The sequence below is a fragment of the Oncorhynchus nerka genome, linkage group LG3 (assembly GCF_034236695.1).
Source record: "Oncorhynchus nerka isolate Pitt River linkage group LG3, Oner_Uvic_2.0, whole genome shotgun sequence".
Taxonomy (NCBI): Eukaryota; Metazoa; Chordata; class Actinopteri; order Salmoniformes; family Salmonidae; genus Oncorhynchus; species Oncorhynchus nerka.
This window is the reverse complement of record NC_088398.1, coordinates 73923061-73938552: the sequence shown is the minus strand read 5'-3', so window position 1 is coordinate 73938552 and position 15492 is coordinate 73923061. Positions and strand designations below refer to the sequence as shown.

General features: G+C 44.5%; 1 protein-coding gene across 1 annotated transcript in view; it reads left to right on the top strand.

Annotated features, from left to right (window-relative positions):
- The window catches only part of LOC115121723 (amine oxidase [flavin-containing]), a 95862-nt gene that overhangs the window by 38980 nt on the left and 41390 nt on the right, over positions 1 to 15492 (top strand). The window contains exons 2-3 of the mRNA XM_065015728.1: positions 4837 to 4931; positions 5099 to 5236. Coding sequence (XP_064871800.1) covers positions 4837 to 4931; positions 5099 to 5236 — 233 coding nt within the window. The remainder of the gene's footprint in view (positions 1 to 4836; positions 4932 to 5098; positions 5237 to 15492) is intronic.

The following is a 15492-nucleotide window of genomic DNA, read 5'->3' as shown; positions in this document are numbered from 1 at the left end:
TTACTCAATGCCTCCAATGTACTCCTACCATACCTCTGTCTGTACATTATGCCTTGAATCTATTCTCTCACACCCTGGAACCTGCTCCTTTTACTCCCTGCTCTGAACGCACTAAAAGACCAGTCCTGTTAGCCTTTAGCCGTACCTTCATCCTACTGCTCCTCTGTTCCTCTGGTGATGTAGCAGTTAATCCAGGCCCCACTGTTAACATTAGAAGCCTCCTCCCTAAATTTGTTTTATTCACTGCTTTAGCACCCTCAGCCAACCCGGATGTCCTAGCCGTGTCTGAGTCCTGGCTTAGGAAGTCCACCAAAAACCCTGAAATTTCCATCCCTAACTATAACATTTTCCCGACAAGATAGAACTGCCAAAGGGGGCGGTGTTGCAATCTACTGCAGAGATAGCCTACAGAGTTCTGTCTTACTATCCAGGTCTGTACCCAAACAAATCAAACTTCTACTTCTAAAAATAAATTTTTCCAGAAACTGTTAACGCTTGCTATAGACCACCCTCTGCCCCCAGCTGTGCCCTGGACACCATATGTGAATTGATTGCCCCCCATCTATCTTCAGAGCTCGTGCTGCTAGGTGACCTATACTGTGACATGCTTACCACCCCGGCCATCCTACAATCTAAGCTTGATGCCCTCAATCTCACACAAATTATCAATGAACCCACCAGGTACAACACGGGCACCCTCATAGATATCATCCTTATCAACTTGCCCTGCAAATACACCTCTGCTGTTTTCAACCAAGATCTCAGCGATCACTGCCTCATTCCCTGCATCCATAATGGGTCTGCGGTCAAACGACCACCCCTCATCACTGTCAAATGCTCTCTAAAACACTTCAGCGAACAGGCCTTTCTAATCGACCAGGCCTGGGTATCCTGGAAGGATATTGACCTCATCCCGTCAGTAGAGGATGCCTGGTTATTCTTTAAAAGTGCCTTCCTCACCATCTTAAATAAGCATGCCCCATTCAAAAAAAATTGAACCAGGAACAGATATAGCCCTTGGTTCACTTCAGACCTGACTGCCCTTGACCAGCACAAAAACATCCTGTGGCATTCTGCATTAGCATTGAACAGCCCCCTTGATATGCAACTTTTCAGGGAAGTTAGGAACAAGTATACACAGGCAGTTAGGAAAGCTAAGGCTAGCTTTTTCAAGCAGAAATTTGTGTCCTGTAGCACAAGCTCAAAAAGTTCTGGGACACTGTAAAGTTCATGGAGAATAAGAGCACTTCTTCCCAGCTGCCCACTGCACTGAATCTTGGAAACACTGTTAGCACCGATAAATCCACATAAATTGAGAAATTCAATAAGCATTTTTCTACGGCTGGCCATGCTTTCCACCTGGCTACCCCTACCCTGGTCAACAGCTCTGCGCTCCCCACAGCAACTCTCCCAAACCTCCCCCACTTCTCCTTTCCCCAAATCCAGATAGCTGATGTTCTGAAAGAGCTGCAAAATCTGGACCCCTATAAATCAGCCGGGCTAGACAATCTGGACCCTCTCTTTCTAAAAGTATCTGCAAAAAATTGTTGCAACCCCTATTGCTAACCTGTTCAACCTCTCTCAACCTCGTATTGTCTGAGATTCCCATAGATTGGAAAGCTGCCACGTTCACATCCCCCTCTTCAAAGGGGGAGACACACTAAACCCAAACTGCTACAGACATATATCTATTCTACCCTGCCTTTCTAAGGTCTTTGAAAGCCAAGTTAACAAACAGATTTCCAACCATTTCGAATCTCACCGTACCTTCTCCGGTATGCAATCTGGTTTCAGAGCTGGTCATGGGTGCACCTCAGCCACGCTCAAGGTCCTAAACGATATCATAACCGCCATCGATAAAAGACATTACTGTGCAGGCGTATTCATCGACCTGGCCAAGGCTTTCGACTCTGTCAATCACAACATTCTTATTGGCAGACTCAACAGCCTTGGTTTCTCAAATGATTGACTCGCCTGGTTCACCAACTACTTATCCGATAGAGTTCAGTATGTCAAATCGGAGGTACTGTTGTCCGGACCTCTGGCAGTCTCTTTGGGGGTGAGCTGAGATAAAACCAAATGCATGCTCTTCAACCGATCGCTACCCACACTTGCCCGCCCGTCCAGCATCACTACTCTGGACGGTTCTGACTTAGAATATGTGGACAACTAAAAATACCTATGTGTCTGGTTAGACTGTAAACTCTCATGCCAGACTCACGTTAAACATCTCCAAACCAAAATTAAATCTAGAATCGTCTTCCTATTTCGCGAACAACATACCCTCATAAAATTGGCCATCCTACCGATTCTCCACTTCGGTGATGTCATTTACAAAATAGCCTCCAACACTCTACTCAACAAATTGAATGCAGTCTATCACAGTGCCATCCGTTTTGTCACCAAAGCCCCATATACTACCCACCATTGCGACCTGTATGCTCTCTTTGGCTGGCTCTCGATTCACACTTGTCGCCAAACCCACTGGCTCCAGGTCATCTACAAGTCTCTGCTAAAGCCCCGCCTTATCTCAGCTCACTGGTCACCATAGCAGCACCCACTCGTAGCAAGCGCTCCAGCAGGTATATCTCACTGGTCACCCCCAAAGCCAAAGCATTCCTTTGGCCGCCTCTCCTTCCAGTTCTCTGCTGCCAATGACTGGAACGAACTGCAAAATTCTCTGAAGCTGGAGACTCATACCTCCCTCACTAGCTTTAAGCACCAACTGCCAGAGCAGCTCACCGATCACTGCACCTGTACATAGCTCATCTGTAAATAGCCCATCCAATCTAACTCATCCCCATACTGTATTAATTTATTTAACTTGCTCCTTTGCACCCTAGTAACTCTACTTGCACATTCATGTTCTACACATCCTACCATTCAAATGTTTAATTGCTATATTGTAATTACTTTGCCACCATGGCCTATTTATTGCCTTCATCCTACCTCATTTGCACATACTGAATAAATATTTTTCTACTGCATTATTGATTGTATGTTTGTTTATTCCATGTGTAACTCTGTGTTGTTGTATGTGTCGCACTGCTTTGCTTTATCATGGCCAGGTCGCAGTTGTAAATGAGAACTTGTTCTCAACTAGCCTACCTGGTTAAATAAAGATGAAATGAATTCATTAATTAAAACAAAACAAAGGAGCTGATCGTGGACTTCAGGAAACAGAGGAGGAAACGCCTCCACATCGACTGGATCACAGTGCAGAAGGTAGAAAGCTTCAAGTTCCGCAGAGTACACGTCACTGACGATCTGAAATGGTCCACCCACACAGACAGTGGTGAAGAAGGCGCAACAGCGCCTCTTCGACCTCAGGAGACTGAAGAAATTTGGCTTGGCCCCTAAAACCCTCACAAACTTGTACAGTTGAGCGCATCTGTCAGGCTGTATCACCACCTAGTACGGCAACTACACCGCCCGCAACTGCAGGGCTCTCCAGAGAATGTGCAGTCTGCCCAACGCGTCATCGGGGTCAAACTACCTGCCCTCCAGGACACCTACAGCACCCGATGTCACAGGAAGGCCAACAAAAATCATCAAGGACAACAACCACCCGAGCTACGGCCTGTTCACCCCGCTATCATCCAGAAGGCGAGGTCAGTACAGGTTTATCGAAGCTGGGGCTGAGAGACTGAAAAACAGCTTCTATCTCAAGGCCATCACTGTTAAATAGCCATCACTAGCCGGCTTCCACCCCGTTACCTAACCCTGCACCTTAGAGTCTGCTGCCCTAGACTTTGGAATCTCTGGCCACTTTAATAATGGAACACTAGCCACTTTAATAATTGTTTAAATAAATGTTTACATACTGCTTTACTCATCTCATCTGTGTGTGTATATACTGTATTCTATTCTACTGTATTTTACTCAATGCCTCTCTGACATTGCTCAATATAACATTTATATATTTCTTAATTCCATTCTTTTACTAGATTTGTGTGTATTGTTGTGAATTGTTAAATACTACTGCACTGTTGGAGCTAGGAACACAAGTATTTCACTACACCAGCAATAACGTCTGCTAAATACATGTGACCAATAATGATTTGATTTTGATTTGATTTAAAGTTCCTAAATTATGACACCATTCTCCTTGATTCTTACCAATGTTGTACTACTATTTTTACTGACTTGGCCAAAGCTTCTGATACGGTAGACCATTCCATTCTTGTGGGCCGGCTAATGAGTATTGGTGTCACTGAGGGGTCTTTTGCCTGGTTTGACATTTGAAATGTCTTTATTCTTTTGGAACTTCTGGGAGTGTAATGTTTACTGTTAATTTTTGTATTGTTTATTTCACTTTTGTTTATTATCTATTTCACTTGCTTTGGCAATGTTAACCAATGTTTCCTATGCCAATATAGCCTTTAAATTGAAATGTATCAGTGTTCCTCCACTGGGCCAAGGAGCTGTACCTCTAGCCTTCTGCTTTCTCACAGACTCATACTGTATCACAACCTGCCATATTACATGGTTCTCCTCTCCTGATCTACACAACAGAACAAAGCACAGGGAGGTTGATAGGGGGAAAGGTTGATAGAGGGGGAAGGGATGAGAGGGGGAAGGGATGAGAGGGGGGAATGATGAGAGGGGAAGGATGAGAGGGGGAAGGTAAACAGATGTGAAAAGTGGGGATAGTTTATATACAAAATATTTTTATCATATATTCAGCATCATGTCTCTCTCTCGCTCTATCAGAGGGGATCGTTGGATAGTTTATATACAAAATGTTTCATATAATCAGCATCATGTTTACACTTACCTCTCCTCCTCTCTCTCTGTCTGTTTCTCGCTCTCTCTGGCCGTCTGTCTCTTTCTCAGGGCTGAGTGCAGCTAAGCTGTTGAAGGAGAAAGGGCTGAGTCCTGTGGTTCTGGAAGCTAGAGACCGGGTTGGTGGACGGACCTTCACCGTACAGGTAAGACCTGTCAGACCAAAGGCCAGTCAATGTGTAATCCCTATAAGAATCAGCTTTACATGTTCATAGCGAAAACATTTTTAAGCAACTGATTTGGTTATAGATTCAAACACAATTGATCTATGGGATTAGGATTGTGCACTCTCTCTCTCCCCCCCCTTCCCCAGAATGAGCAGACTAAGTATGTTGACCTGGGCGGGGCCTACGTCGGGCCTACTCAGAATCGTATCCTCCGATTGGCTAAAGAGTGTGGAGTCAAGACCTACAAAGTCAACGAGGAGGAGAGACTGGTGCATTATGTAAAGGTCTGTGTGCGCGTGTGCCTGTTTGCTGAAAACCAGTGTAGGACCAGTATTAGCCACATCTGTCCCTCAAAAACAGTGGCAATTGTTATCCAGGGAGGCCTGAACAGACAGATCCATCATAGATCCATTGGTTTCTCTGAAACACTGTGGCCGCAGGGCTTTGCTTCGGCCAGTATTGACCACTTCCATTAGATAACAGATAACTTCCTGCTCTGGCCATCTCACACTCTAATGCACAGGAAATGCACGTCTCTCTTTCAGTCATGACTATGTTTTGAAAGAACAGAATACTAAATCAAATGTTATTTGTCACATGCACCGAAAACAACGGGTGTAGACATTAACATGAAATGCTTGCTTACGAGCCCTTCCCAACAATGCAGAGTAAAAAATGAATTAAGCTATATACAGACAGCACTTAGGGCAATTACGGTGACCATTTTACTGCCACACCAGCGGTTACGAGTCATGAAGGCAGTCAAATTCCAAATGACTGTTTAGGCACGGTAATTCGATTTCTCCAAGATCTGATGCTGCTGCTGGTCATTGGTAGCGTACCAAACTTGCTACCTGCCTGGGGAAGTGGTTCTTCCTTTAAAAGTTGCGGCACACTGCAGCACAGCTTGTGAGGTGCTGCAGAATATATATATTTATATATATATAAAAATGCACCTTTATAATAAAATCATTATATGCATAATTGCATTTGCGATCACTTGATAATGTTTTTTTCTGCTAATGGAAGATTCAAGCTTACAGCCTATTACCATGTGGACATTGCTGTGCTTATAATGTGAAGAAATAGCCTAATAGGTTATCAACATTTTAAGCTAAACGTTCTGATCTGTTGCATCAGCCACATTGTATAAAACATTTTGTTTTATGCTAGGGGTTGTATTAATTTGGGATCTATCGCATCCCACAACTGTCCCAGACTCTTTTGAATATTTATTTCTCACACAGAATAGGTGGACTTTTGTACTATGGGGGATAGTAGATTGACATGGGCTAGTGCTTTTGCTGTTCATTAGGTCGACTCTTTTTGTTGGCTGACGAGAAGTAAATGTGGACAGTTCTTCCAATATCTTCAATATGCACCTCGGAGTTGCATTAGAACGCATTCAGTTGCGTCCCCAATGTGTCCGTCTTCACTTGAAGCCTTTAAGAAAGACCTGATCACGTGACGGAGAGCCATGTGAGTGAGAGGACTTCCAATTGCACAGCACACTCAGGGAGAAGGGCACATCGCAGCACTCCGGGCCGCAAAAGGCATGTTTTTTTAGGGTGCATTACGGCCAAAAAGGGGATGCTGCCGTGAAATTCAAGGCATTATCACGTGCTTGTCAAATTGTGAATGAGAGACTATTTGAGTGTAAACAGCCTGCACAAAAACTAAGCAGAGCTCATGCCTTTTAAGTGACTTTTAACAAGTCATCATTAGAGTCGCATCATGCAGCCTTACAATGTATTAAACATCTAAACATATATCCCAACGTTTGTAGAACAACTAAAGTTACATAAATTAACTCTAAAATGAAGCATTTGCTAACCGCTCAATACAGAGGATGATATTCTTCTCTTCTGAAATGGACAATTTTCTTAATTTCATGCATCTTTAGACTTGTCTAAAACACAAATGATGGATTTATTATGAAGGTGTAAGCTATATTACATGGATTTATTAGACTTTTTAAAATGACTTGTATGCTATATGTGGAAGCCAGGAGATGGGTTAATTGTTAAATAACAGTCAATTACCGTGAGACCGACCGACTGTCACAGCCCTAGGAGCACTAGTACCAGATTACTAGTATCAGAACCCTAGACTAGGTACCCCTTTTCCCCCTTACCCCTTAGCCTCAACCACAACCCTAACCTCTACTCCACATAGTTGCTCATAAGTTCTGATGACAATATGGTCATTTCCAGCATGGCCATCTAGTGACCATCCACCCGTGTGCCCAGCCTCTCTGGAGCATTAGCAGTGAGCATTAGCAGTGAGCGTTAGCAACTGGAGATGCTAATCTCTGCCTGAAGGAGTTTTCTAATGTGGTTTCTCCTCCCCAGAGTGGCCCGGAGAGAGGGAGGAAAGAGAGAACAGAGAGAGAAAAAAGAAAGCCCTGCAGCCACCCCCCTTTCTCTTTCTTTCTCCCCCCTCTCTCTCCTTTCTTTCTTTTTCTCTCCCCCCTCCATCTTTATCCTCTCTCTCCAATATATCCCTCATATATTGTTACACTAGTAGCAGCATTATTCTTAACACACAGTATTGTCTACCTCCATATTAGATTGGTCCCTCTGGCTTCAGCCTTACACCCAGGTTAACCTACTCCCTCCACTGTAAATCAGTGGGCTCTCTGAACTGGTTTCTACTGTATGGGGCTGATCTCAATACCCTTCCTGTGTGATGGGGCATGTTGAGGGAGGATGTTAGCAAACGCTGAAACCATAAAAACATGGACTTTGGAGTCATTCACTATCAATCACACACACATGACCAGACATGCGCACGTAGGCCTATGTACACACACACACACTAGTGTGACCCCCCCCCCCCCTCCACTACACACACACACATACACACACACACACAGCAGTAAAGTAGAATGCAGTAGAGTGGTCATGTGGATGATGTCACAGGGTTCCGTGGGTTCTCGTGGAAGAGCCCTCTGGCACATGACATCATTCAACCCTGCTCTACTAGGCATGCCCAGAACCACCCCTACATCTCAATAGTTTGCTTCTTTCCTCATCTCCTTCCTTTTGTTATAAGGAAATGTATTTCATTAGTCTTGTACTGTATAATATTTGTGTATTTATTATGGCAATTGAACCAGAGAACAGTGTGTTTAGGGACAGTGGCCTGGTCCCATGCTACATAGATCTGGGACCAGGCTATGACATGTCTACTGCTGTTAAATAACAGTATGCCTAGCTTCAGTAGACTCAGATCTCAGATCTCAACCCTAACCCTAGCTTTATCTCTACATCCCTGTTTAACCTTAAAGCTAGGGTTATCTCCCTGTTCAATCCTAACCCTAGCTTTATCTCTACACCCCTGTTTAACCTTAACCCTAGCTTTATCTCTACATCCATGTTTAACCTTAACCCTAGCTTTATCTCCCTGTTCAATCCTAACCCTAGCTTTATCTCCCTGTTCAACGTTAACCCTAGCTGTATCTCCCTGTTCAACCTCAACTATAGCTTTATCTCCCTGTTCAACGTTAACCCTAGCTGTATCTCCCTGTTCAACCTCAACCCTAGCTTTATCTCATTGTTCAACCTTAACCCTAGCTTTATCTCCTTGTTCAACCTTAACCCTAGCTTTATCTCCCTGTTCAACCTCAACCCTAGCTTTATCTCCTTGTTCAACCTTAACCCTAGCTTTATCTCCCTGTTCAACCTTAACCCTAGCTTTATCTCCCTGTTCAACCTTAACCCTAGCTTTATCTCCCTGTTCAACCTTAACCCTAGCTTTAGCTCCTTGTTCAACCTTAACCCTAGCTTTATCTCCCTGTTCAACCCTAACCCTAGCTTTATCTCCCTGTTCAACCCTAACCCTAGCTTTATCTCCTTGTTCAACCTTAACCCTAGCTTTATCTCCCTGTTCAACCTTAACCCTAGCTTTATCTCCCTGTTCAACCCTAACCCTAGCTTTATCTCCCTGTTCAACCTTAACCCTAGCTTTATCTCCCTGTTCAACCTTAACCCTAGCTTTATCTCCCTGTTCAACCTTAACCCTAGCTTTATCTCCCTGTTCAACCTCAACTATAGCTTTATCTCCCTGTTCAACGTTAACCCTAGCTGTATCTCCCTGTTCAACCTCAACCCTAGCTTTATCTCATTGTTCAACCTTAACCCTAGCTTTATCTCCTTGTTCAACCTTAACCCTAGCTTTATCTCCCTGTTCAACCTCAACCCTAGCTTTATCTCCTTGTTCAAACCCTAACTCCTAGCAACCCCTAACCCTTTTATCTCCTGTTCAACCTTAACCCTAGCTTTATCTCCCTGTTCAACCTTAACCCTAGCTTTATCTCCCTGTTCAACCCTAACCCTAGCTTTATCTCCCTGTTCAACCTTAACCCTAGCTTTATCTCCCTGTTCAACCTTAACCCTAGCTTTATCTCCCTGTTCAACCTTAACCCTAGTTTTATCTTAGAGCACTTGGCAGTCCAGTTCTGTGAGCTTTTAAGGTTTACCACTTCGCGGCTGAGCCGTTAGTCCTAGACGTTTTCACTTCACAATAAAAGCACTTACAGTTGACCGGGACGAACTGACTTGTTGGAAAGCTGGCATCTTATGACGTTGTCACGTTTGAAAGTCACTGAGCTGTTCAGTAAGGCCATTTTACTGCCAATGTTTGTCTATGGAGATTGCATGGCTGTGTGCTTGATTTTATACACCTGTCAGCAACAGGTGTGGCTGAAATAGCCGAGTCCACTAATTTGAAGGGCGTCCAAATACTTTTGTATATATAGTGTACCTCCCTCCATCACTACAGTATCCCTACACATGTAAATATGGTATTGGAACAAAATAATATATATATTTCCTGTGTATATAGTATGCTTACTTCCTTTATTTCGTATTTCCTATTTTAAAAGTTTAGTTTTTTATGTAATATATTATATATTACATTGTTATTGATTATTGCATTGTTGGGGTTTGAGTTTGCAAGAAAGTCATTTCACTCTACTTGTGCATAATGTAATAAAACATTTGAAACTTCTTCTCTTTCCCTCTCTCCCTCCTTCTCTTGCGCTCTCCTTCTCTCTGGCTCTCAATCGAATTTGTTCTTAATGCTTTTCTGGCAGACAACCTGTTTCTTTGTAAAATCATTTCACTTCATTAATCCCATCACAGTGACAGAGAGAGCGCTAAATATACCTTAGCCGCTAATGCTAGGTCAATGCCAGCTGCCCACTGTCATTAGCCTATGCATTGTCCAAACGCACAGCTAACATCTGTTAGCTAGCGATTACAACATCTTTCATCTAATTTCTCATATGTGATGTCTTGGGAAAGGACACGTGTTACAGAGAAAAGAGGCATGGTTGTGTATAGGACTCTAGGGTTAGAGTTGAACAGGGATGTGGACATGAAGCTAGGGTTAGAGTTGAACAGGGATGTGGACATGAAGCTAGGGTTAGAGTTGAACAGGGATGTGGACATGAAGCTAGGGTTAGAGTTGAACAGGGATGTGGACATGAAGCTAGGGTTAGAGTTGAACAGGGATGTGGGCATGAAGCTAGGGTTAGAGTTGAACAGGGATGTGGACATGAAGCTAGGGTTAGAGTTGAACAGGGATGTGGACATGAAGCTAGGGTTAGAGTTGAACAGGGATGTGGACATGAAGCTAGGGTTAGAGTTGAACAGGGATGTGGACATGAAGCTAGGGTTAGAGTCAGGGATGTGGACACGAAGCTAGGGTTAGAGTCAGGGATGTGGACATGAAGCTAGAGTTAGAGTCAGGGATGTGGACATGAAGCTAGGGTTAGAGTTGAACAGGGATGTGGACATGAAGCTAGGGTTAGAGTTGAACAGGGATGTGGACATGAAGCTAGGGTTAGAGTTGAACAGGGATGTGGACATGAAGCTAGGGTTAGAGTTGAACAGGGATGTGAACATGAAGCTAGGGTTAGAGTTGAACAGGGATGTGGACATGAAGCTAGGGTTAGAGTCAGGGATGTGGACATGAAGCTAGGGTTAGAGTTGAACAGGGATGTGGACATGAAGCTAGGGTTAGAGTCAGGGATGTGGACATGAAGCTAGGGTTAGAGTTGAACAGGGATGTGGACATGAAGCTAGGGTTAGAGTCAGGGATGTGGATATGAAGCTAGGGTTAGAGTTGAACAGGGATGTGGACACGAAGCTAGGGTTAGAGTCGGGGATGTGGACATGAAGCTAGGGTTAGAGTTGAACAGGGATGTGGACATGAAGCTAGGGTTAGAGTTGAACAGGGATGTGGACACGAAGCTAGGGTTAGAGTCAGGGATGTGGACATGAAGCTAGGGTTAGAGTCAGGGATGTGGACATGAAGCTAGGGTTAGAGTTGAACAGGGATGTGGACATGAAGCTAGGGTTAGAGTTGAACAGGGATGTGGACATGAAGCTAGGGTTAGAGTCAGGGATGTGGACATGAAGCTAGGGTTAGAGTTGAACAGGGATGTGGACATGAAGCTAGGGTTAGAGTCAGGGATGTGGACATGAAGCTAGGGTTAGAGTCAGGGATGTGGACATGAAGCTAGGGTTAGAGTTGAACAGGGATGTGGGCATGAAGCTAGGGTTAGAGTTGAACAGGGATGTGGACATGAAGCTAGGGTTAGAGTCAGGGATGTGGACATGAAGCTAGAGTTAGAGTCAGGGATGTGGACATGAAGCTAGGGTTAGAGTTGAACAGGGATGTGGACATGAAGCTAGGGTTAGAGTTGAACAGGGATGTGGACATGAAGCTAGGGTTAGAGTTGAACAGGGATGTGGACATGAAGCTAGGGTTAGAGTTGAACAGGGATGTGGACATGAAGCTAGGGTTAGAGTTGAACAGGGATTTGGACATGAAGCTAGGGTTAGGGATGAACTGGGATGTAGAAATGAATTAGGGTTGAACAGGGATGTGGAGATAAAGTTAGGGTTGAACAGGGATGCAGAGATAAAGCTAGGGTTTGGGTTGACCAGGGATGTGGACATGAAGCTAGGGTTAGAGTTGAACAGGGATGTGGACATGAAGCTAGGGTTAGAGTTGAACAGGGATGTGGACATGAAGCTAGGGTTAGAGTTGAACAGGGATGTGGACACGAAGCTAGGGTTAGAGTCAGGGATGTGGACATGAAGCTAGGGTTAGAGTCAGGGATGTGGACATGAAGCTAGGGTTAGAGTTGAACAGGGATGTGGACATGAAGCTAGGGTTAGAGTTGAACAGGGATGTGGACATGAAGCTAGGGTTAGAGTCAGGGATGTGGACATGAAGCTAGGGTTAGAGTTGAACAGGGATGTGGACATGAAGCTAGGGTTAGAGTCAGGGATGTGGACATGAAGCTAGGGTTAGAGTCAGGGATGTGGACATGAAGCTAGGGTTAGAGTTGAACAGGGATGTGGGCATGAAGCTAGGGTTAGAGTTGAACAGGGATGTGGACATGAAGCTAGGGTTAGAGTCAGGGATGTGGACATGAAACTAGAGTTAGAGTCAGGGATGTGGACATGAAGCTAGGGTTAGAGTTGAACAGGGATGTGGACATGAAGCTAGGGTTAGAGTTGAACAGGGATGTGGACATGAAGCTAGGGTTAGAGTTGAACAGGGATGTGGACATGAAGCTAGGGTTAGAGTTGAACAGGGATTTGGACATGAAGCTAGGGTTAGGGATGAACTGGGATGTAGAAATGAATTAGGGTTGAACAGGGATGTGGAGATAAAGTTAGGGTTGAACAGGGATGCAGAGATAAAGCTAGGGTTTGGGTTGACCAGGGATGTGGACATGAAGCTAGGGTTAGAGTTGAACAGGGATGTGGACATGAAGCTAGGGTTAGAGTTGAACAGGGATGTGGACATGAAGCTAGGGTTAGAGTTGAACAGGGATGTGGAGATAAAGTTAGGGTTGAACATGGATGCAGAGATAAAGCTAGGGTTTGGGTTGACCAGGGATGTGGACATGAAGCTAGGGTTAGAGTTGAACAGGGATGTGGACATGAAGCTATGGTTAGGGATGAACTGGGATGTAGAAATGAATTAGGGTTGAACAGGGATGCGGAGATAAAGCTAGGGTTTGGGTTGACCAGGGAGTGTGCATAGATACAGTGCAAAGATTTAAATATAAGGTCAATAAAGATACAAGGTTAACTCAGTACGTATTACTACAGTGCATTCGGAAAGTATTCAGACATTTTCCATATTTTGTTACGTTACAGCCTTATTCAAAAATGGATAAAATATTGTTTTCCCCTCATCAATCGACACACAATACCCCATAATGACAAAGCAAAAACAGTTTTGTAGAAATGTTTCAAATGTATTAAAAATAACATCTGAAATATCAAGCTTGAATCACCTGTATTTGGGGAGTTTCTCCCATTCTTCTCTGCAGATCCTCTCAAGCAGCTCTGTCAGGTTGGATGGGGAGCGTCGCTGCACAGCTATTTTCAGGTCTCTCCAGCGATGTTTTATCAGGTTCAAGTCCAGGCTCTGGCTGGGCCACTCAAGGACATTCAGAGACTTGTCCCAAAGCCATTCCTGTGTTGTCTTGACTGTGTGCTTAGGGTCATTGTCCTGTTGGAAGGTGAATCTTCACCCCATCTGAGGTCCTGAGCACTCTGGAGCAGGTTTTCATCAGGGATCTCTCTGTACTTTGCTCCGTTCATCTTTCCCTCGATGCTGACTAGTCTCCCAGTCCCTGCCGCTGAAAGACATCCCCACAGCATGATACTGCCACCACCGTGCTTCACCGTAGGTATGGTTACAGGTTTCCTACAGACGTGATGCTTGGCATTCAGGCCAAAGAATTCAATCTTGGTTTCAGACCACAGAATCTTGTTTCTTATGGTATGAGAGTCCTTTAGGTGCCTTTTGGCAAACTCCAAGCAGGCTGTCATGTGCCTTTTACTAAAGAGTGGCTTCCATCTGGCCACTCTACCATAAAGGCCTGATTGATGGAGTGCTGCAGAGATGGTTGTCCTTCTGGAAGGTTCTCCCATCTCCACAGAGGTACTCTGGAGATCTGTCAGACCATCAGGTTCTTGGTCACCTCCCTGACCAAGACCTTTCTCGCCCGATTGCTCAGTTTGGCTGTGCGGCCAACTCTAGGCAGAGTCTTGATGGTTCCAAACTTCTACCATTTAAGAATGATGGAGGCCATTGTGTTCTTGGGGACCGTCAATGCTGCAGACATTTTTTGGTACCCTTCCCCAGCTCTACGGAAAGTTTCTTCGACCCCGTGGCTTGGTTTTTGCTATGACATTCACGGTCAACTGTGGGACCTTAAATAGACAGGTGTGTGGCTTTCCAAATCATGTCCAATCAATTGAATTTACTACAGGTGGACTCCAATCAAGTTGTAGAAACATCCCAGGGATGATCAACGGAAACAGGATGCACCTGGCTCAACCCCTTCAGTCATTGATCAAGGCTTTATAGCACAACCTTGGACACTACACCACACTACACTCCACTCTGTACTACACTCCACTCCACTAAACTACACTATATTACACTCTATTAAACTGCACATTAGCCAGAATTAGCCAATCAAGGTCCAGCCATCCAGCTGCTTGCCAACCCATTGTGTAATTAGGGATAGCGTCCACACTAGCTGCTAATCAGCTTTACTACTAGCGAGCGCTAATACTAATCCAAAAGGCCAATCCTGGTTCCTCATATCAGCAAACTACTGCCTTACACTGTCTATCAGCTGCCTGCTGCAACCTCAGCACTGCTTTGGTTAATGCTTGAGGAATCGCTATCAGAAATTGAGAAAGAGGCCACCCACTGGGCACAGACGTCATTTCAACGTCCTAGTTTTGATTTACATTTGGTTGAGTTGTCAACTAACGTGAATTCAACGCGATATCAAGAAAACATGTCGTTTGATTTATGGTTAAAAGTTGGGTAGGAAAAAAAGAAAGAAATTCCCTTATGTTGATGACTTTGCTAATCCAATCAGTTTTTTCCAAGTTGATTCACAACGTCATCACATCAACATTTTTGTTGAAATGATGTGTAAACATTGTTGATTTAATACGTTTTCCCCCAGTGGGCAGTAATTATTAAATTGATATGCGGAACTTTTTGAAGTACAGTTGCTAATTGGCTAATGATAAATCGCTATCAGATATTGAGAAACAGTGAACGGCTTTGATGTCATGCCCGTTATTTCATCATAATTTTCAGTGTAGTAATGGTGACCTGTATTCATTGGACTAATAAAAGAGTTCCTAACACACTGGGAGACGTAAAACACTACAACACCTGCTTACAGCCGTCGCACCTGTTTACAGCCGTCGCACCTGTTTACAGCCGTCTCACCTGTTTACAGCCGTCGCACCTGTTTACAGCCGTCGCACCTGTTTACAGCGCACCTGTTTACAGCCGTCGCACCTGTTTACAGCCGTCGCACCTGTTTACAGCCGTCGCACCTGTTTACAGCCGTCGCACCTGTTTACAGCCGTCTCACCTGTTTACAGCCGTCGCACCTGTTTACAGCCGTCGCACCTGTTTACAGCCGTCTCACCTGCTTACAGCCGTCGCACCTGTTTACAGCCGTCGCACCTGT